The 24,496-nt window shown below is 33.7% G+C and overlaps 1 protein-coding gene across 3 annotated transcripts in view; it reads right to left on the bottom strand.

Moving 5' to 3' along the window:
• The window catches only part of EFCAB11 (EF-hand calcium binding domain 11), a 160,189-nt gene that overhangs the window by 102,354 nt on the left and 33,339 nt on the right, over window positions 1-24,496 (bottom strand). For all 3 annotated transcript variants that reach the window (XM_031952365.1, XM_031952367.1, XM_031952366.1), the window contains exons 4-5: window positions 22,656-22,757; window positions 18,976-19,066 (exon numbers count right to left, since the gene is read on the bottom strand). In XM_031952365.1, the coding sequence (XP_031808225.1) occupies window positions 18,976-19,066; window positions 22,656-22,757 (193 nt within the window). The remainder of the gene's footprint in view (window positions 1-18,975; window positions 19,067-22,655; window positions 22,758-24,496) is intronic.

The raw sequence follows: 24,496 nt of genomic DNA, 5'->3' as shown, positions 1-24,496 counted from the left end.
TTGCCACCAAACCAAGGCCTGACAGCTCTGTCCCTTTCCAATTTGGACTTTTGTTTTTCCCAGTATTCACTCTAATCTAGGTATCTATCAACTCAAAAAATGTCTAGAGACTTTTGGTTACGAAGTCGATCTGAAAAGTTGTGGAAGAGCCTAGCTCTTGCTCATATACTGTATAGTTAAAAAAGACACCAGATTTGATAATGATCAAGAAATCCCCAATGAAACAAGAGTAAGTTTCTCCATCTAGGCCAGGCAGGATAAAAGATACCCAGAAGTCTGTAGGCATTAGAAGGGGAATCCCAACAGGAAAGTCAGAATGAACACAGGTAAAGAGGTTGGACAATAGTCAGTTCTCTAGAAGATGATGCTTCGGAGGCACCTGAACCCTGTCAGGCTGGGGGGACAGGTGTCAGTGGGGCTCTGAATGGAAGTAGCAGGGGCAATCCGGGGCTGATAGGACCTCATTCAACAATGTGAGGGGCAGCAGAATCCAGCCCTGGCACAGAGTCACAAACTAAGATTTCAGGCTAAAGGTATTAGTGAGCAGAAAAAAGTGAGCACAAATAAAGAAATGCTATGTGTCAAGAAACACCCAGGAAGATATCCAAAAGACAGAGGAACTATATAACAATTGTAAACAAAATTCAGACACAAATAGAGATGATCATAAGAATTCTGGAAGTATCTGGAATAAAATGAAGAAACAAAACAAATTCAGGGTCTCAAAGGAAAAAAAAACTTAGAATAGCTTAAAACAGAAGTTGGATAACGTGTAGAATCCCTGATGTTAGGAGGGAGCCATGAAATCTAAATGCATCCATGAAATAACAAGAAATAGTAAGGTAAAAAAAAACAACAACAACAAAATGAAACAAAACAAAAACAGAACACTGAAAAAAAAAAACAAAGAAAATGTAAGTAGTATAAAAAACAAACAACAAAATAGGTTTTAGGTGATAATTTAAGCATTATCAAACAACTTGGAAATAACAATCAAACAAAAAGTCTAGGTACTATATTTCTTTCTTCTTTGTTATTCTGAACTTAACCTCTTTGCCAAGAAAACCCCAATCAAAGTCACAAAGAATTGGACATGGCTGAAATGACTGAACAAAGCAGTACTTAGGGAAAACTGTATTGCTCTAAATACTTTCATTAACAAAGGACAGAAAGAATATGTTGATTAGGCTATAGCAACATGTTTAAATTATTATACACTATAACCAGATTGGACTTATACCAGAAATGAAGGTTGATTCAATAGCAGTAAAATAATGAACATAATGAATACATGAATAAGAAAAATAAAAATTACATATCTACATCTATAGATTCAGAAAACATTTATGACAAAATACATCTACCCTTTATGTTTAAAAACACCAAATAGCATAGGAATAGGTTGATCTTTCCTTAAAATCACAAATAGTATCTATTTAAAACAAAGTCATCAGTATATCTAAAATAGAGGAACTTGAAAGGCTTTCAAATAAAATTGGTTATAACAGGTGGATGCTTATTATCATTCCTTTTATTTAATATAATTACAGGAATGCTAGGAATAAGACAAAAATTGAGGCAATATAAATTGACAAAGAGGAAAAAAATATTGATTTTTGCAGAAAATATGAAGTTCTACTTAGAGAATTCCAGTCAACTAAAATTAACTAAAACAATAACTTCAGCAAAGTTGCAGTATATAAAATAAATCTATATACATCTTCAGTCATTTTGTATGTCATTTAAAAATAGCAAAAATAGATAAGAAATAAATGTCTACTCAAAATAGCAACAAAATATATAAAATTTGGTATTTTAACCACTCATATATATACAGAAACTATAGGAATACAACCACAAAATACTCTTCACAGAAATAAAGGCAAATCATAATAAATGATCTAATTTATTAAGTACTCATGCCTGGGATATTCTAATCCAATGAAAATTATCTAAATTAATTACTTAAATTAATTTACTTATTCAATGCAAACTACCAATCAAACTACCAAAGAGTTATTTTAAAGAAAATACCATAATAATTCATCTAGATGAACAAAATTTCAAGGAGAATAATGGAAAAAAAAGTAGCAAAAAAGAAGGACTCATGATATTTCAAACAATACTGCAAAGTAGTAATCATCAAAACTATTTAGTATTGGTTAAAAACAGTGAAGTTGATTAATGAAATAACATACATAACACAGAGAAATAAACAAACCCAACCACACAGTGTTTAATAAACTCGAAGATCCTAGCTACTGAAGTGAGGTCTAGTCATGACAAAAACTGCTAGAGAAGCTGTAAAGTCATTTCACAGAAATTCCTTCATGAAATAAATCTTCTTATCAAAAAGTTCTCAATGTACAGAAGATATAAATATAAAAAGTCAGATCAAATGTGGAAATATGTTTAATGTGATTGTATATGTATAATCTCAATCAGATTGTCATCTTGGGGAGGGACAAGGGGATAAGGGAAAAAAACAGAAACCAAAGTGTTATAAAGTAAATATCAAAAACAAATATTTAAAAAGTTAGATCATAAAAAAATTAGAAGAACAGGGCAGGAGATACCTTTTACAACTATGGATAGGGGGAGAATTTTTCACCAAACAAACAGCTCACAGAGATAAAATGGTCAATTTTGTAAGTTAAAATTGAAGTTTTGCTCAACTAATAAAACCCATTGAAGTTTTTCTCACAGATAAAACCCAAGTTAGAAGTAAACTAATGTCTAAAACATTGGTCATGGAAAGTTATTTAGATGCTAAATATAATAGTTTATATTGGACAGACATTAAAACACAGAAGGACAATATGAAGAGAGATATGGAAAATGTAAATTTAGATTAGACTAGAAATGGGAAAATCAGAACTCAAACATTTAAAAATATGAAAGGGAGGCAGCTAGGTGGTACAGTGGATAGGCACTAGCCCTAAAGTTAGGAGGACCTGAGTTCAAATTTGATCTCAGATACTTAAAACTTGTAGCTCTGTGACCCTGCGCAAGTCACTTAACCCCAATTGCCTCAGCAAAACAAACAAACAAGCAAATAAATAAATAAAAATTATGAAATGGCTGGATTGCAAATAAATTATTTATTTATAGGTCATGAAAAATGTTAGTCTAAGGTTTGAAAACAGAAATAAAAGAAACTTTACTTATAGTGAGTACATGGAGGAGTTTTAGAGGACTGGAATTCTATCTTAACTGTATTGATTTTGAGGGGAAGGAGAATGTAAAATAAGGGGTCATAATGATGCTGATTGGCAGGAAACATTCCAAATCAGATTGATTTGGAAGTTATTGTTAGAAGGAGCTGTCAAGTGGATGAATTCTGTAAAGGAGGGTATAAAGATCTCTAGGGCAGAACCTTGGAAGTTATGTTCATTACCCATAATAAGATTTTAAGAATTCATACTATTAGAGCTGGGAGAATCATTATAAACCATATACTCTAATATCTTCATTTCAAAAACTATGAATGCATAACCTAGAGATCAAGTGACTTGTACTGTATATAGCCAGAGTTAGAATTCAGGTCTGTAGGTTTCCATTTTAGCATTTTTTCCTACCATGGGGCTTATATGGAGGATTTATGCTTGGAAATTAAAGAGTCTCAACCAAGAGGATTGGATATAAGATATCTTTCAACAGGGGCATGAAGCAGGTAGGGAGAAGGGCTAGAAAAATTTAAGTAAAAAAGACATGAATGAAGGGGAAAAAAGGATATTATGAAAGAGAAACAAAGATATTCTGAAAAGGGAAAATGAAGAACCCATTGAAATAGGGATCAGCAGAAGGGCTCACGAGAACAAACTTCTCTTCCTTTACAATTCTTTGGATAAAACAGGACCATGTCCAAGAGCCTGCAAACATAAGCAATATTGGAAAGGAGTAAGAGGAAAAGAAAGGAAACATAAGAAGTTCTGTGCATTTAATCCATGATCTATGTCCAAAGGTTTAGATGTAAATAAACAGAATGGAGTTTGGAGACAATAGCACAGAGGCTGACAATATGAAAATCAAAAAGTTATGTTTTAATGATTAAAAATTATACCTATGAAGCATAAGCTGTGACTCATAATCAAGAGTAAAATATAAACTAATCAAAGGCTACTGATTTGAAGAAAGAGAAAAAAATCAGCTTAAGTTGCACCAGTACTATGAATTAAGCTAGCAAAGTATTTTACAAATAGAAATGAAGGTTGGAGGGGGAGGGGATATGAAAGTTTGGAGAGAAAAAAAACCCAAACTTCACAAAGTTAAACAGACAAAACACAAAGCTAAACAAACAAAAGCTAAATCAAATAAATATACTTTTCAGTGTGTCCTGGAGGGCTGCCAAGAAGAGTGAATTCCAACAAAGATGCTGTGCCACCAGTTCTGAAACCTTCAATTCCAGAAACCAATAGCAAGAGCACCCTAGCCAATCCTAATTGACATAAAATATAGGGAATTAAAAAGGCAGCCTCAGGGACATTTTTTCAGTTATACATATTAATACATTCACCAGGATATGATCACCCTTGAATTTAATTTGTTGGTAGTAAAAGTAAAAAGAATTTTAGAAGGTGGGTCAGAAGATCTGCCACTAACTAGTCATGTAAGTAAGTATCCAAATAGCTAACTAAATATCTTGAAGAGGTCACTTCTCTGCTGTCCAACTGTTCCTAATTTACAAAATGACATCCTTTCTGCTCAGCCTTATAAAGGCCTTCATATTTAACCTATGCATTTATATTCAAATTTTAATACTGATCAGATGCTGGTCAAGTAAGGAGTCTGGAAAAAAGAATTATAAGTATGTAGGTTCTTTTGGTTAGCATTACCTGGAGACCCTAAATTTAGACCTATGGAACATGAGAATCTAGAATTCCAAAGTTTTTCTATGCATGTTTTATTTTCCTGTTATGTTTCTTTAAAGCCCTTTTAAAATATAACTTAAAATTTGAGGGGCATTAACAGATGAAAAGTGATTATGGCATAGTGGATAAAAAGTTAATCTTGGAGATAGGATGAACTGGGTTCAAGTTCTATTTTGAATCAAAAATTGACTGTGTGATTCTGGGCTGGTCATTTAACTTCTCACTGCTTCCAAGCAGTTCTAACTTGTAGAACAGGGGCAGAACTGCATTGATAGAGTGAGTGCCCTTGCTAAGAGTTCTTTAAACCAATAAAATCACAGGAATAATAAAAAAATTAAGCATACATTTATGATCTGATCTCCCAAAAGATAAAAGGAAGAAACAAACAAAAACAAAAATGCCTATTTAAAACAATAAAAATTTAAATTATCTCCCTGGATGTAAAATTATTCTCCCTTTAAGATGAAAGATAAAAAACTTGTGTACATGACTAATTGTAATGATGAAAGAATGCGAGACAGTTGCTTAAGAAACGAAAACAACAAAGGGATAAACTACTGCAGGCATCACCAGAACTGGAATGACATTGCACTGTGTACTATATTGCCATGGCAACTAGCAACGGGAAGATGAATGTTTCATATTCACTCAGCTCTGCAGTACATGTCTATAAATCAAACTTGCATAAAGAACGCAAGATTTCTGCTGTGGGCTGTACCCAGAGCCAGTTTATTTTCCTGTTACTGTATAATTATGAAAAAGAAGCACAAAACAGTGAAATCATTTTTAGCATGGAACAAAACTAAAAATTTTTAAAACATCTCTGGCACGTGATTCCATTCCATTCATCTAGCAGGAGAAGCGAAACAACAAATTCAGGGTGTGAATGGAAATCCTGTTTGCATATAGTCAGTAAGAATAAAGATACTTGTCTGGTTGGGTGAATAATTAACTATATGAGATGGGCACGATTTCCCTAGCCTTTCTTTATTATTGTTTAAAATGCATTTAGGGCATCTTGATTATTAATTCATTCCGAATTGCAGCCTAAGTTTTCATAGCATTGTCATTTCATGCTCAGCATTAAGTTCATTAGGAATAAAAACTATTATAGTTCCTTTGCTTATATCAAATAAATCTCATAATTTAAAAATGAAAACAAATGGCTATATTTCTAAATATAAAAATACATAAAACATAAAAAATTATCAGATTGTTAAAATCAAAAATGTTTGCAATTTCTTAAAAACATTTCTTGGGCAATCATATTAAACTATATACCAGCTAAAGCACTTTTTTAATGGTCACATGATTTCATTGACTCTTCTGAGTTTCATTATAAGGAAAAATTTGTGCAATTTAGCCAAGAAAGCACTTTTATAACTATGTATATGTTTCCTATGTAAGTAGTATATTCATATATATGAATAACTTATATCAATGTAAGTCAAATATCTAGTTCCTTTCTCTTATATGCTTACACAAACACACAAACACAATCTATCTACATATTTATATCTATATCTATCTAATAACTTATTTTTTAAACAACTTAAGTCAACCATCAGGATAAAGACTCATCAGGAACAAGTATACCCAGTGATGGTTTGCAACTATTTTTTAAGTCCTTAGTAATGGGAATTATTTCTAAGACTTAAGAAAAGAATTAGACCCCTTTCCCTTGGTGGGAAATATTCTATATTCTTAGGTCTCTTTCCTTTCCTCAAAAGTGCATAGTCAAATTCCAAATGTAAGTATACTTGGCTTAAGGTCACATTTTTAAAAAAATGAATTAAACAATCAATCAATAAGCATTTCTTATGCAACTAATATTGACTAGGCCCATTAGTAAATTCTATAAAAATGAAATAATCCTATTCCTAAGGAGCTTGTGTGCATGACTAATTGTGATGTACACTAATTGTGTACATGACTAATATCCTAATGGGAGAGATAATAAACACAATCTATAAGTATATGCAGAATAAATATAAAGAAGAGTAAGACAAATAAATACAAAATAGTTAAATATAAGGAAATTTGGAAGGGAGGACACTAATATTTTGGAAGGAAAAGACTTTACTTAGAAAAGTGGTGACTGACCTTGAAGAATGAGAGGCTCAAATAAGGAAGAAGTACAGTATAGGCATGGGAGTAGGACTAAGGCATGTAGAAGTAAGATAGAAGATGTATATGAGTTACAGAAAGAAGTATAGTTTGGACCGACGGCAGAGGAGAAGAATAATGTCCAGTGAAGTTGGAAAAATAGGTAGGACACATGTGGTGAAGGCTGTTAAAAGCTAAAATGAAGTCTATGTTTTATCTATGAGGCCATAGGACATCAATGGAATCTATTATGTAGAGAAGTGATTTAAGGAAAATCACTTTGGAAGAATGGTGGAAAGAAGGAAGTTTGAAAGAAAGGTTTAGGAGGAAATCAGATAAAGCTCTATCAACACCTTCACTACCCAAATTTACAACTTCCATGAAAAAATCTCCTATGTTCTATTTCCTTCTCTATTGGTACAATTTTTAATAGGAAGGTTGCACTTCTTGCCAATGCCAACTTTTCCAAAGTTGATTCTTGATCACATCTTATATTCTTCAGGACCATGTCCCTTTGGTCACTGTTACTCCTCTTACATTGTTTCTTTAGCAAATGACACCTTTCTTGCTTTCTACAACTATGTCCATGTATTCCCAACCATAAAAACCCAAAAAGATATCTTGTAGGTATCTTTTTGAATTATTTACTGACTTTCTTGGTAAAATGATGGAAATGTAATTATTTTTTGTGTTTTCATTTCTAAATCTAACGTGTTTTAAATCCAACATGTTTCACAAACACTTATTGAATTGAATACCATATATTTTAAAGTGGCTGTGAGTTGGTATTAGCTTTCCATCCTTAATTTATTTCATCTTCTATTAAAAAGAAAGGCTTAATTGTGGGGATTGGAAATGTGGAGGGGAGCACAAAGGAATGAATGTTTTGGGAATTGAATATAATATAAAAATAAAAGTCATCAATAGGACATGAGTTTTTTACTAGCAGGGATGAAGGGAAAGTCAATTTAATCTCTCAGTTTCCCCATTCATGTAACAAGAGGAATAAATAATTCCTGTAGCACTTAACCTATAAGGTTATTGTGAAGATAAAAACAGTTTTAAAACTGAAAGCTTTTTTATGAATGAGAATTAGTAGTACTACTGTGATACTACTGAGATGGCAAATATAATTATGACTACTACTAGTCAGTCAGTAAGTATTTATTAAACACCTAGTATGTGCTAGTCACTATGCTAAGCAATAGGGATGTAAAGAAAGGCAAAAAATAGTCCCTGTTCTCAAGGAGCAATCTAATTTAACTACTTAGTTTCATTAGTTTCACAGTAGTTGTAAAGTGACAAAACATCTTAAGGATCCCAACATCATCTAAAATTATTTCTATATATGTTTTTATATGTTTAATATATATATGTATGTATATTTATATACATACACACATAAGTATATTATAATTATGAATCTCACTGGGCCCACCACAATGTTTTGTCATAACCAGCTTGCATATACTGGCAACTGGTAAACTGGGGATGCAATCTATGAAAATGAGGAAAACAAGAAATTTAAAGAGGTTAAAGGGACTAATCTAGTAATTTGCTCTATATATGATTTTTATGTAAATCATTTTACTTTTCTGTTCCTTAGTTTCTCATCTATTAAAAATAGGCTCCAAAATGTTATGAATCTGTAACTTATAATATGTTCTAACTAGTGAATGATAGCTGATCCTGTTTTGGCTGTCCAAGACTGCAAAAGAGAGGTCTAAAATAAACTCATCTACTTAAAGATTATATAAATGATCAATTATCCTTGTCTTGAATAGACTACCTTGGTAACGTCATACTATAGCTGATCCCATTTTATATATAAGGTTTAAGGAGTTATATCCTGTTCTCAACTGGTAGCTTTTTTGTTAAACTATAAATAATCAAAAGGTGTACCTTGCATGATGGGAAACTGCCATTTTGCTTTAAAAAAAAAAAAAAACTACTTCTCATCAACATAGTACAGAAATGGCAGACCTGAATATAATTATTATTTTTATTTAAAAAGTCAACATATTATCCAGATTAGAACTGTTTCTACTCATTTGGCATTAACAATTACTTTACCTTCACAGCCAGGTAAGCATATAAGAGGCTAATTTGGAGTGGAAAAGAATTGTATAATATTGTAATGTTATATGTTTAAAGTTTAATACTTAATGTAAGGGCTAAAAGGAATTTTATGGAATTTTCATTAGAGGCTATTTATATTGGATATCAGTGATGGTTGGCTAACTCTCAAGATGTAAAAATTTGGCATTAACCTTATAGTATAAATATTCTGAATTTAACATAGATTTGTTAAACTAAATCTACACAGTAGATACCATTTAGCTTATCTAGTTTATCATGAGAGCATTTAGCACCACCCACTGGCTAAAAAGTTCCACTGCAAAAAAAACCCCCAAAACTTTCCTCCAAGTCAATATGCTTTGGATATTAGAAATTTCTAAATGTATTACTATTAACTTTAAAACAAGATAATTTATCCATCACTAAACATAAAATTAGGAAGAACTTAACTCTTGAAATCTACGAATGTGATATTCCATACTTTTCTCTGGTTTGTTCACATAAAAATTCAACTAGTCCAACAGAAGATGAAAACCCAATCCATGTTAATACTGAAACATACCAATTGGTCTGGGTGGGTCTTTGATGTGGATCTTTCCTGAAATGATATAGATTATGACTCCTTCATGTCATGAGCAAAACTGACTTCTACACATTCATGCCACATATTCAATATTGAGGGAATAGCCAATGTGCTGTGGGTTTTCCATGTAGACTCTTTACATTAGGTGAATAACAATAGGTCATACAGGATACCCACTGGTTATATATTGCTACAGTTAAGAGAATAGCCATTAAAAAAACTACACATGTATTTCAAATAATATGTATTTATTTTCTTTCCTTCCTATCTCCCCCCCAGCTTAGAAAAAATGAACAACAAAACTCTTGTAACAAATAATTATGGTGGAGCAAAACAAATTCCCATACTGGTTATGTTTAAAAAAATGAGTCTCATTTTTCATATTTAATTCATTGCCTCTCTGTCAGGAAGTGCCAATTGTTTTTATACACCTATATTTCACTGATATTTCTTACACAACTTCTGCATGATTTTTAAAGTGTAATATGTTACTGTTTGCTTTTGCCCACCATGCATCTCTTGGAAGCCTTTAGGTTATCTTCAACTTAAATTCTTTAGAGACTGCAGTATTCCATGACTTGTAACCATACATCATTGCTATAAATGAAATCAGAAGACAAAAGGAAGTTATAGCTAAATGGAAAGATGGCTTAGGTTTTTTGTGGAGACAGAGTTGGTTTTATTGTGCATCCAGGCAACAAGGAACATTATTTACTGTGACATCTGATCATCCATATTGTTGGTCTCATGTGATGTATTTGCAAGAAGACCAATAAGAAAATAATTGTAGTTTATGGTTTGACATCACTTGCAGAGGATGAACAGAGAGAGAAATTCTATGAGAACCTAATAAGACCCTTTATATTAAATCAATAGACACTTAGATACTTGATTACTTCAGTATACAGAAGAGGAAAATAAAGATTTGGTAAAGTCATGCTAAATATCCAAATATGCCAAAAAGACATGGTGAAAAACATGAAGAAAAATATAATTAAAGCATGAAGAATAAGTAAGATCAAATGTTTGTAGAATGCCAGAAGCCCTATGCCTATTAATTATGAACATATTCTTAAAGAAAATAATTCAAATATTGAACGTAATGAGCAATAAATAATATCACAAAAACCAAAACTTGTCATATTTTAACAGACAGAACTAAGTATTAGTAATAAGGGAACAATGCCAGAATTGGCCAGTCATCTTTATACACTCAACTTGACAGAGTAAAGCTCAAATAAGTAAGGAAAAAACTAATTCAAAACTAAACAAAAATAAGAAAAATACAACTATATAATCAAGATAACTCCAACTTCACCTATTTTTAAAAGTTCCTGTTGGCAAAAGATGGGAAATAGATGAATAAAAGAAAGGGCATTAAAACAATTATAATTTAGGACAGAAGTATTGCTGATGTAAATCAACTTCCATGACAAGAAGACCAGAAGATCCTAGAAACTTCCTGGACCAGTGGTCAGTAAACACTTCATCTTCTTGTCAAGCATGGAACTATGGCAGTAAAAGGCAACATGGTTTAGAATATAAAATGGTTTGCACCCCTTATTGATAGCAGAAGATTACAAGCATCATTGCCTTTAAAAAGTGAGAAGACAATGGAAAGAAAAACTTTAAAGAAAGCTTAGTAAAAGACCTAATTAAGGAAAATCATCTCAAAGGCATTCAAGGATGAAAATATCAGAATTACAACAAATAAATAAAAGATGGAAAAGATCTGCAAATACTACATACTCTTTTTGCCATAAAATCTGAACAGTCACATCATGGTCCCTGATGTTTGACAGAAGAAATGGAATTGGTATTAAAGAAAACAAAGATTGGAAAGAGCCGTTCAACTAGACCAAAAAAAAGGGAGAATAGAAAAAGGTGACATAATTTTGAGGGCACTGAGGGAATTGATTGTCAAAGTATATAAAAAAAAGTAATTTGTGAAAGATGAGAAAGAATTGTGGTCCAAATTGTTGCTTTAAAAAAGTAATCAAGAAAATATCAGTAACTACTGACTCTTAAGTCTCTTTTCCCTTCTATATAGAATTTTTGTATAGAATCTGCAGTGCCACCTGCATTTTTGATTTCCTTCACAAGCTAATTGTACAATAATTCAGAGTCTGATTCTTTTTGTACAGCAAAATAATGTTTTGGTCATGTATACTTATTGTGTATCTAAGTTATATTTTAATATATTTAACATCTACTGGTCATCCTGCCATTTAGGGGAGGGGGTGGGGGGGGGATAAGAGGTGAAAAATTGGAACAAGAGGTTTGGCAATTGTTAATGCTGTAAAGTTACCCATGTATATATCCTGTAAATAAAAGGCTATTAAATTAAAAAAAAAAAAAAAAAAAAAAAAAAAAGAAGAAGAAGAAGAAAGGGAAAAAAAAAAAAAAAGAATCTGCAGTGCCATTGTGGGCATATTTGATGACAGTATTAGAAGGGAAGAGGCAAAATTTTACAATAGATATTTCACAGATAATACATCTTTACAATCACACAACTGACTAAAACAACTAAAACAAGTGACACAGGATCTCATTGTGTTTATTATTTATTATTTTAAAAAGAATTTGTTTGAGTAGAGCAAAATAGCATCTGAAAACATTCTCCCTTCAACCAGGTGTCTCCCATGCATATGTCAAAATTATGTGATACCACAAAAGATGTAAAAGACATATCAATTTTGTCTGACAACATCTAATTATTAAATAAGGCATAAAACAAGATGACATGTTTGCCACTATAAAAGAGGTCAATATGAGATCCAGGTTGAAGAAGGATTCCCTATATATAGTTAGGCTCTACAGATACTCTTGTGTGTAGAAGAGATCGTGCTGACTGGATCAAATCTTGAAATAGTGGAAAATATCTTAAATGAGAACTGCAATCACTCAAGGTAGTTTTGCTTAATTATTCACATTGTTAAAAACATGTGAATGAAAAATGCCTACTATACAGACTATCACATGCTATTGACAAACAGTTCATAAATTATGATCTATTTATTTTTCTGTCTATACTACTTGGGAAAGACTCTGAAAATCTATCTATTTATGACAGACTGAAATAGGTCCATTTGCAGATCTCACAACTAAATATATAGTAGCCTATAATGCCTTTGGGAAATTGCATAGTTCTTTTAATGATACCAACCTTAGGCTCATAACAGCAATATTCTAGTAAGATTGTGTGGCTATGAGTTATGAAATACTATAAGTTCCAAAATATTTATATGGTAGACAGAAGAACTGAAGAGTGAGATATGTAGAAGATATGAGCAAACTATGATAGATCCTGAAAAATATAATAAAGTAAAAATAAGATAAAAAGATAAGAAACATAATAAAGTAAAAAAGATAATATAAGAAAATATAAGACTGGAGGAAAAAAAGTCACATATGTAGCAAGAGTGAAAGATAAGGGATTTATCTATATATTCTATACAATGAATATGAATGGAATGAGAAGACCACATCCAGAATGTGTGATGAATTTATAGGAAGACATAACTGAGTCAAGTAAATTGAGCAGACAAGGACTGATAGGCTTGAGCCTATAGAGAGAATGGCCATACATATGTGTATCTATGTGTGTATCTCTCTCTTTGCCTCTCCTCCCCCCTCTCCTCCCTCCTTGTCTCTGTCTGTCTCTCTCTGCCACTCTCTCTCTCTCTCTCTCTCTCTCCCCCCTGCCCTCACTGTCCCTTTCTCCCCCTATCTTGGTCTGTCTGTCTGTCCGTGCCACTCCCTCCCCTGCCTCTCTGTCCCTCTCTCTCCCTGTCTTCCTCCCTTCACCCCCCCTCTGTCACTCTCTCTTTCCCTTCTCTCTCTCTCTCTCTCTCTCTCTCTCTCTCTCTCTCTCTCTCTCTCTCTCTCTCTCTCTTCTCTTCCTCTCTCTCTCCTCCCTCCTTCTTCCCCTCCCCCATCTATGTAAATACCTGGCAGATGGTGAGAAATTTTGGAAGCTGTAAACAAAAGGAAAGGCTCCTGCCCCAAGACTGTGGCAGATTCTCTGGCCTATCACAGAGTTAAGTCATTTTCTAGAGAACTGAACGAGTGGAATGTCAAAAACTCTGAACCCAAACCCCAGCCAGTTATTTACCTAAACTCATCCCCGTACGCATATATCACATAGCAGTTAGATGCCCAGAAGAACAGAGTTATCGACTTGCAGTTAAAAAGACCTGAGTTCTAGTCCTGTCTTAGAAGCTTTTCACAGCTGTGTGACACTCAGTAAGACATTCCTTATTTCCTCCTCAGTTTCCTAACCTGTAAAGAAATGATAATAAAAGCACCTACCTCCCAAGATTGTTATGAGGATCAGAGGGATATAGCATATGTAAAGCTTCTGGCAAATCTTTGAGTGCTAAATAAATACCTAGTTATTATTATTGTTGTTGTTATTATAAAAGTTCATAGTATTGAAAAGTATTCATATAGATAAGAAATACAGTAATGTCAAGATTTGCATCCAGATTATCATCCATACAGAATGAGAAATAAAGGCAACCATTTTCTCTAAAGCCAAATGTTTTAAATAGATGAATGTTGCTCAGACATTAATAACTCCTTGGATGCATGAAAGGGTTAACAATGATTAATCAATAAGAACCATAATGAGAGTTTTATATTTTGTAGTTGGTAAAAATGTATAAGGGTTATAACTAGAAGAACAATTTGTTCAACTATATATGTAGATGAGGGCTAGGATGCTTCAGCAGTAACATTTGTTAAAGCAAGAGGTTAAAAACAAAGCAGGAAGGGAGAGTCATTTAACATAGTAATTGTGTCCTAGGAACACTATTTGCCATACAGACAGACCACATTTTTATTCATTCTGTATTGAACACTAAAAAATACCTGCAAAGCAGGGATGATAAAGGAGATGGTTAGTTATTGTCTAGGGCAGATACTGGTAGGAAGAATTCTGAAGTTTGAGGAGATCTCATAAATCTAATCTTACATACTCATGTGAATGGAAATGGAAACCCTAAGGCACTATGATTTGCTTGTCAGGTGGTGGGAAAACTAACACTAGAACTCAAGCCTGATTCACATTTTCAGGCTCTTTCCACTACACTACCCAGCCTTCAACATGGTTCCAATGTTGAAAACAAGATTTAACTGAGAAATCAGCAACATGGTATGGTGGAAAGAGGGCTATATTTGCAGGAATGGTTTGGATTCAAATCCTGCCTAAACTAAGCCTTTGACATTGTGTGTGGTCATGGCTAAGTCAAATGATCTTTCTTAGTCTCATCTACTTTATCATATAAAATAGATGATAATCATATTAATATCAATCTAACAGGATTGTTGTAAAGAGATTATGTATTATTTCTTTATAAGAAACTTTGAAAACCTAAAAATATTATTTAAGTGTGAGATGTCATTACTATCATTAAGAATATGCATGATATACACATAGCAAAGAACTGAGCAAAGAGATAGTTTTTACCCCTAAAATAGTCTGACAGTTGAAATAGGGATGGGTCATACCCTTAATCAGGTAATCAAAATCCTTAATTAAACCTTTTTGACTAATGACAATGTATTCTGATTGATGAGATCTAGCCATCTCATTCTTATTCAGAAAATTAAAGGATATATAAGAAGTCAATATTTTCATTATGTTAGTTAGAATTACTGTCTTTTAAGATTTGTTTTCTAGTGTGGCTATTTGAACGTACAGAGATTTATTCGAATGGTTTAAATAGTTGGGTAAAGTGAACTATCAAACCTCAAAGATAAAGCTATAAGTATCACCAAGGCAACAAAATCAGTCCTCTGTAGAATTCATCCTTTATGGGACAAGTAGCATGATGAATTCTAATGATGAATATGAAGAACTGCAATCAGATGCAGAAAATCACTCAGAGTATATTACACAAGAAAGATTCTCTGAATTTCCCTTTAGCGAAAGTAGACTTAGGGTCAGTTTAAAAAACTCACAATATACTTCTCATGCAATTGTGCACTAGAATAAATGACTAAGTGGTCAGAGAAATCTAGTGGCAATAAATAGCAAGGTTCTTGCTGCAGAGAAAATGTGCACCTTCATAAAAACAGATAAACTCACAGCTACATTTCATTGTCTTTCAAATTCAGACATCAGGTATTAATGATTCACTACCTGTATGACTACAAATATCACAATAATCAGCCTTTTTGGTACTGTGCACACATGCATGTAAATAGAGACAAATCTGAGAAGTGAGTAGTGCTCTATGCTATGACAATAGAGGAGGCAGTCATTATAATGGTTTTTACCTTAAGGTCAATATGATTAAATTTATGTTTATACACAAATATACAGACACATACACATATGTATATACATACACACACACACAATGATGTGTGGGATGATGACTGACAAATCTTTGAGACTGGAGGGGAAAACATTGTGAAACAAGTCATTACGACTGGACATTGCTAAGAATTAACTGCAGATAAGGTATAGACTACAAAAAAGTTGGCCTCTTCTCAAGAGTTACAGGTCAATGTTTTGATTTGAAAATGCTATCTTAAATCACCTCTCTTTAGGCTTCTCAGAACTGAAATACTCTTTCATTCAGTAGAATAGAGAGCTTAAAAACCACAGATACCCAAACTCAAATCAATCCCTTCCCTTGGTTGTAGTAGGAAGGGAGATAATCCTTTTTTTTTTAAATTCAAACACCAAGTTCCTATCCACAGTAATGACCTTATATAAAAAAAAGGCATTTATTTTCACTTTAAAAAATAAGTTCTATTAATACTTTTTGTGACTTTTCATAGTGGCCATTTCTGGGGATGGCTCCCTCCCTTTACTCCAATTAGAATGAAACCCCTCATTTGTAATCAAACTAGTTAAGCAGAAACAATTGACACAGAGACTTATTGGACCATGTATGCAACCAATATTCTGCTTCTTTAGTCTCCTATCTCTCTTCCAAGAAGAGGGAGGAAGGCTTCATTAGGTTTCCTAGGACTAAGGTTAATTATTACGATCACTTAGAATTCAGCTTCCAATAAAGAGATGATTCAACTGAAAGTGACAATCATGCTTTTTTTTTTTCACCACTCCTACCAGTTAAAGGTTTTTCATGTGGACTTTGACCTCTAATATATAAACATATGAGATTTCTTGACTCTCAGAGCTGAAATATAGTGGTTGCTAATCACCTTACTTTGGGAGTAGAGAGAGCTTTGTAATGCTTTGGTATTCTTACTTTATATTAAGGATTGCATTAAGCCTTGGTATTCACCACCTGATTGGTGATTGGGAATGTGAACAAGGAAATCAGAAAGTAGGCATTTTGTGCTTTTGCATGCTGTTTCATCACTAGGTGTTGGTGTTTCTTTTCCAAAACACAGCCAGGTGATAAAAGAGTTCAGATCTTTTATTGTGTCCTTCAATATAGCCCAGATACCTCAGAGGTCTACTTCTCTGCTTGGTTCTAAGAGCCTCCACCTGAATGTCTCCAAATCCAAAGGTTTGTCCTTCCAACTCCAGCCAGCACCAAGGTAGAAGATACAATGAATCTCTCTTTCCTCGAAGATAGGGCTTATATGAACCATGCCAAATTAGATAATTATTGTCTCTAACAACTCCAATGTCTTAACACTTTGTAAAGATTCCAACAACTAGAGAAAAGAAAAAGCAGTCTATAGCTGTATGCCAATTGTCAGGTGGTGGAGAAAACAGAAATTTCACTGCTTACACTCAGAAAGAGAAAGCTCCCAGGCATTTAGAGGTAAACATATACCAGAGTACAGAAAAATTCCAGCCCCCCATACTGTAGGGTGCCCTTCTTTTCCATTCACAACAGATAACATTTAGCCACTAAATCATCAAGCAAACTAAGTTCTCATTATGTGCCAAAAACCTTATTCGGGTCCTCATCAACTCTATTAGGACTATTGCTCTCCTTGTCTTAACGTTCTAAACTCAATTTATTCTTGTGAAATGGCATTAAAATATACAAAAAACAGTATGTGAAGGAAGATTAGGGTGGCTGGGTGGTGCAGTAGATAGAGAGAGCTGGTCCTGAAGTCAAGAAGTCTCATCTTCCTGAGTTTAAATCTGGCCTCAGACACTTACTAACTGTGTGACCCTGAGCAAGTCACGTAACCTCACTTGCCTCAGTTTCCTCATCTGTAAAATGAGTGGAGAAGGAAGTAGAAAACCAGTCCAGTATCTTTGCCAAGAAAACCCCTTATGGGCTCATGAAGACTTAGACATGACATAACCAAAAAAGGAGAGAAGATTCATTGTTCATATAAGAAAGGGTTACTGAATTCAGTGATACTAAGTCAATTAGTTAAATAACAAATATTTGTTAAATATTTGCAATATGTGATCAACTGTACTAGGTCCTAGGGGAAATAATCAGGCAGTATGGCATAGTTCCTATATGCAAAGACCCTGGTCTAAAAGGACACACTCATGCTGGGTGTCTAGAATGGACATACATACTCTTGAATATACAATAGCTTTATATATCAATATGTCACTGTCAAGAGCCATTGTGGGATCATAGAAATTTAGATCTGGAGAGTCAATCTCTTGTTTTTTATAGTTGAAGAAACAGAGGTCCTGAGATACTGGATGTTCAAAATAGTTATTGGCACTAGCAGCCAGGTCTCTTGACTTCCAGACTGGCTTATCAAGAAACACAATTAGGAAAGAAGAATAGTATTGGGCTATAAAAGGCATTGGCCATTTGGATAATGAGTTTATCTTACAGGCAGTGAGGAACTGTTGAAGGCTCTTGGGCAGAGAAATGACATCAAAAGAACTTAAAATATAACTGTTATTTTTTTAAAAAAGATCTCTTCATTTAAAATTTAAAGTTCTAGAAATTACTAGGTATGAAGAGAATTTGTCTGTTTTGATAGAATATAAGCTCTCTGAGAGAAACAAAGGATTCCTTTTTGCGTTTGTAAGTCCAGGGACTAACAAAGTGCCTGGAACCCTGAAGGTATTTAATAAATACTTGTTGACTGACTGATTGACTGTTAGTGAGTTATCTAATATGGATAGAAAGAAGAGCTCCTCAATAGCATTAGGTACCTAAGAACTTCTGAACTAGATATAGGTCTTAAAGCAGTGTCTCTGTTGCAGTATTTTACATTAGGACACAACCACAACTACTGGCTCTGTAATTGATAGGTAAGTTTCAAACATCAAAGGAAGTCTCTGAAGGGCCATGAAACTTTAGTGCTAAAGATGTTAAGCCTTTTAAGGGGGTTATTATGATCTAAAAACTGCTTGCATTTTCTATAACTTCTCGGCAGCAGATGAACCTGTGTGCTATATGAGTATTCTAGAGCTCTTACCTGAAAGCTTCAAGCACAATCCTGTCTGGCAACCTGGGAGCCACTTGTCTGAAGGCTTTTTTGAAATCTTCCAAAGTTAAAAATCCACGATCTTATTTAAAACAAAATTTTAAAAAAAGATTTGAATTTTCTGTTTATATAGAAAACAATTATTGTATACTCAAGAAATTTCTTCTGTATAAAACAATTGCATCAATAATTACAACTACAGTATTTGTACTAAGCTTTTGTTTGGTGCTGGTATTCAACTGTCTCTGACATTTCATGATACCTTAGAGTTTTCTTGGCAAAAATAATTGAATGGTTTGCCATTTTCTGCTCCATCAAGTCTCCATTTTACAAATGAAGCAACTGAGATAAAGAGGATTAAGTGATCTGCCCAGGATCACAGAAGTGAAGCCCAATTTGAATTCAGGTTTCTATTTTGGGGCTCTATCCACTGTGCCACCTAACTGCCTCTTCACTAAAAAAAAAAAAAAATTTAGAACAGACTAATAATAATGATAATTGTCAGTGTTTCCACAGCACCTCAAGTACTACAAAATGCTTTACATGTTATTTAATCTTCACAACAGCCTGTAAAGTAGGTGCTGTTACTATCTTAATTTTACAGAAAAACAAAAACAAAAAACAAGCGAGTATTAGAGAGGTTAAGTTGTAATCCAGACTCACTCAACTAGTAACTATTTGAGGCAAGATTTGAACTTGGGTTTTCCTGACTTCAGGTCCAGCCTTCTATATCCACTGTGAGACTCAGAAATTGGACAGAAAGTTCAACACTCTTCCATCGGACACAACTATACATACACAACCATAAGGTATTCTTATTTACCTGTAAGCTAAGGTAATGGAACTAAGAGTGTTGAAAAGTTTTCTGTGAGCATAAATATGCTTTGAGCAAAATACCTTTCTCTTTGGTTTCATAATTTATTATTATATTCTAAGAGGAGCTTTTTAAATAAATAGTGACAATTTACTGGTCAATTCTGACTATAAAGTTAATAAAGTCATTGTTCCCTATTTCCTAAGTATAAATTTGATTCACCTTGAGAAAAAAACAGTGAAACTAAAGATGGTACAGTGGCTAGCACACTAGGATTGTAATCAGGAAATTGCTTGTTAATGAATTCAAATCCAACCTCAGAGAGTCACCAGTTGTATGACCTTGCACAAGTCACTTCACTGTTTACCTCAATTTATTTATCTGTTAAATGAACCAGAGAAGGAAATGGCAAAGCACTGTAGTATCTTTGTTAAGAAAACCCCAAATAAGGCCACAAAAAGTCGGATGTGACCAAACAACCAAAAACATATTTGGGGGAAGGGGGAGACAGAGGTAACCTTCTACCTTTGATGTCATTGACAACATGTAGGCCTTGGTACTTTGAGAACCTCTGATTTCATGTGTGTGGGTACTCCCTCCCTTTTGCTGAGGCAGATCACAACCCTTCCACAATTTGGTGCATGGTTTCTGAAATGACTGTGACTGACTTAGCGATTTTACCTTACTTGGTCCCTTTGAAATAAAAACACAGTACATCACCAGAGTTGTAACCATAATCTCTTAGTGCATACATTCATAAACTGAATTCTAAAAAGTACCTGTAAAGCAGGATGGATGGACCCTTTGGGAACTCAAGGTCACCTCCATTCTACAATATAAGGCGGCCAGGTGGCACATTGAATTGGAGCTATGTGGCTCTGGGTGAGCCACTTAACCTCCATGTACTTCAGATTTCTTCACTGTAAAATGCAGATAAGAGTGTCTGCCTCATATGGTTGTTGTGATGATCAAATGGGAGAGTATTTGTAAAGCACTTACCAGAGTGTCTGACATATAATAAGCACTTAATGAATGTTTGCTCTCTTCTTTTCCTCCTATAAAGTGTCAGGGTAGGACTTTAGTAGAATTATAACTATGAAATCCTAGAAAATGTTAATTATTGCTATTATAAAATAAAGGAGGGGGGGAAGCACTTATTAGGCACCTACTGTGCTAAGCACCTTTACAAATATTGTTGTTCACAACTTTTGGAGATAGACAGGTGCTATTTGTATTTCCATTTTATAGTTAAGGAAGCTGAGGGAAGCAGAGGTTACATGATTTGCCTAGGGTAACACTTCAAGCGAGTGTCTAAGGCTGGACTTAAACCCAGGTACTGTATCACTCAGGTGCTTCCAGGTAGTCCTAAAAAGAGTTTAGAGATGGACTGAAAATTCTTAGCAAGAAGCTGAGTAGATCTAGAATTTCCAAATTTTAATATTAAGGCCTAGAACTGTGATTAAATTTAAAAGTTCTTTTGGGATGTGAAGTCGTCAGTCCATTTTAAGTTTCTGCATTTTTCCCCCAAGCCAGGCTCAAAGCTTTTAGCATTGTTCTTCAAGCTTTATTCAGGCTAGGCATGCTTCTTGGCTGCTAAGGGGTAAAAATATCACACCAGCCAGGCCATTTAGCTTGGAATTGACAGAATGTGGACCTACACTAAGTCCCTAAGTGGCAGCAGGCCCTAAAGACCCAGGACCTCTGAATTAAACCTGTCAAGGGGCAGAGGAGGGTAAGCAAAAGGGCTATGGGGCCTTCCAAGCAATCATTCAGCAAGGTTGTAGAGAAGTCACTAAGAAAGGCTGACAACAAATAAGAAGAATTTCAATCAGAAAGAAATATGATTAAGTGAAACAGAAATGAGCAGTGATAACAGCAACTGCTACTGGACACTAAAGAAAAATGAGGACCAATGGAAAAAGAATTAGGTTCCAAAGTAGGGAGGAGGCCTTTTCAGTTCTAGCCTTACCCTTAGCTAATACTAATTATGTGATGTTGAGTTAAGGTGATTGGATCTCAGTTTCCTTTTCAAAAAATGAAAGAGATGATTACATTGCCAAGATCCTTTCAGCAATGAAATCCTATAATGTAATCAATTCTTTGGAAAACGACATTCTAAAACAAAATTAGTTCTAGGGAAGTAATAGAAATCAGGAATATACATTGAATATGGCATTCGGTTACTACTTGTAAAAAACTAGCAGCATGGTTCATATTTGAAAATGTTTGAAATCTAGTTTTTTTTTTTTTTTTTTTTACTACTTAGTTACAAAATAATGATAGACGAATGAAATACAACAAATCATGGTGGGAACCGTTGTATTAATTTAGATTTATTATCATTGAAGACCCTGTACTTGGCCTGTGGGATCTCTCCAATGACTTTAGACGAAGTCATTTTGACCATTTCTGATCAACAAGGGAGTTTAAGAAACCTCCATAATTCTTGAGAACCTAGCACTATTTGAACTCAGAAAAGAGTACAAAGAATGAGGCTGGATATTCTTACTTATCTTTCATATGACAGCCCTATGCCAAATTCCTAACATGATCTCATGGCAATTCTTTCCCTTTTCTACCTTAATGTAGATTACAATTCAGATCAAATTTTATTTTCCTTAATATACTCTTACTTAGAATTCTATCTATGATAAATGTCAAGTACTTAAGAGACAGTGATCTTAAAAGCCATAAATTAGTGATTGCTATAAATGCACAAAGAAGAAGAAAAATTCTAGAAGTAGGATTTAAAACAACCATTACAGAATACAAATATTCTACCCAAGTATATTTCATTGCATAAATAATGAAGTTAAAAATATATGTACTTTTAACTGGGATGATTTAAAATACTTACATTGCCTGTCAAAAGCTGTGAAGATCTGTCTTACTTCATTCTGATAAAGTTGGGCTGCCTTCTTTTTCTCCATGAGTTTTATAAACTCTTCAAGGCATATACCTAGAAATCAAAAGAAAAACAGCTTTCTCTCTTCTAGAAAAGTTATGTGAAAGCTAAGATTTATATAGTACTTATTATATATGAGCAGATACTTTATAAATATTATCTCATTTGATTCTCACAACCACCTTAAGAGGTATGTGGTATTATTATCTATATTTTATATGTGAGGAAACTGAAGGAGGGTGACTTGCCTAGGATCACACAGCCAGGAAATGTCTGAGTCTAGATTTGAACTTAAATTTTTCTGACTTCAAGCATAAGGCCTTATCCACCATACCATTTGACTGCTCCTGTATATAACTGCCCTGTATATAATTCAAAGTACTGAGAATTAATTAATCTTGACTCACATGGGTTTAAAAAGGATATTATTCCCAAAGATTTATAAAGCTGAGGATTGCATTGAATATTATACCTGACATTAGACAATAATAATAGAAAAATGCTCCCTTTGGGGGCATATCTCTTTCAGGGATTTGGTAAATGAACTGATTCTCTTCCAAAAGAGTGTGTGTGTGTGTGTGTATGTGTGTGTGTATGTGTATGTGTGTGTGTATTTCATTCATTACCAAATACAATAAACAGGCCCAGGCACCACTTATGAAATAATGTCTCAACTTTTCTTACTTTGCTTTTCTATATATTTTTCTTGATCTATTTTTTTCTTCCTGGATATCATTATAGCATTATTTCTGCACCTGGGAAATTAGGTCAAATAACTAGTTTCTCAAAAGTCAATATCAATGGCACACCACAGTAAAAGTGGAGAGAATATTATATAAACACCAGAACTGGCATTATCCCCAGGACTGAATAAAAACCCCATGATATATTCAGCTGCTACAAGCCTGGATTCCTGTGACTGTCATAATGGAATAGTCATATAGAATAGTATAAGGGGGAATACTGTACTTATAGTAGCTATTAAAATTCATTCTAATTCATTCTGAATTTTAATGGCAATGGTGAATTAAAAATATTATTGCTTATAAGTCAATTTTTTTTCAGATTCAGACTTTTCAAGTTGAGTTGGACCTCAAAACTTTTTCAGTGTAATATGTTCTTGAATAAGTATCACTTCTACAATCTGTCCACCAGACTTCACTTGAACTCTAAACCCTCTCATTAGGGGGAACCCACTTTACGCCCAGGTAGCCCATTCCACTTTTAGATAGTTATAATTATTAGCTTTTCTTTATATGAGGCCTAAATTTGTCTTCGTGTTCAACTTCTACTTGCCGTTTCCACTTTTGACCTCTGGGACAAAACAGCACTAATTGATTATTTGAAAGCAATATCATATAAGCCTTAACATCTCAAAAAATCCTTCAACCAAGATTCACATGGCATGATCTGGGGGCTCTTCACCATCTTGTTTGTCATTCTCTCAACACATTCCATGTTATCATGGTCTTTCTCAACATATGCCACCCAGAACTAAAGACAAGACTCTCTATATATCTAACCAGGACAGAATATGGCAGAACTATCAACTCCTTATTCCTAGATGCTGCTTAGCCTAACTGCATTATCTTTTAGGACTGCTACTATATAATAATATATGACGTTAAACTTTTAATTTTCTGGCTAGAATGCCTCCCTCATCCCTTAAAAAGGACTTTAAGACCTTATAATTGTGAAATTTTATAATCTCTCCTATTTTATTTCATCTTATTAGATATGACTCCAGTGTTCTAGGATATTGACATCTTTTTGGGATCCCAAGTCTGTATCAC

This window comes from Sarcophilus harrisii, chromosome 2 (assembly GCF_902635505.1).
Source record: "Sarcophilus harrisii chromosome 2, mSarHar1.11, whole genome shotgun sequence".
Classification (NCBI taxonomy): domain Eukaryota; kingdom Metazoa; phylum Chordata; class Mammalia; order Dasyuromorphia; family Dasyuridae; genus Sarcophilus; species Sarcophilus harrisii.
Note: the sequence above shows the minus strand (reverse complement) of the source record. Positions and strands in the feature narration are given on the sequence as shown.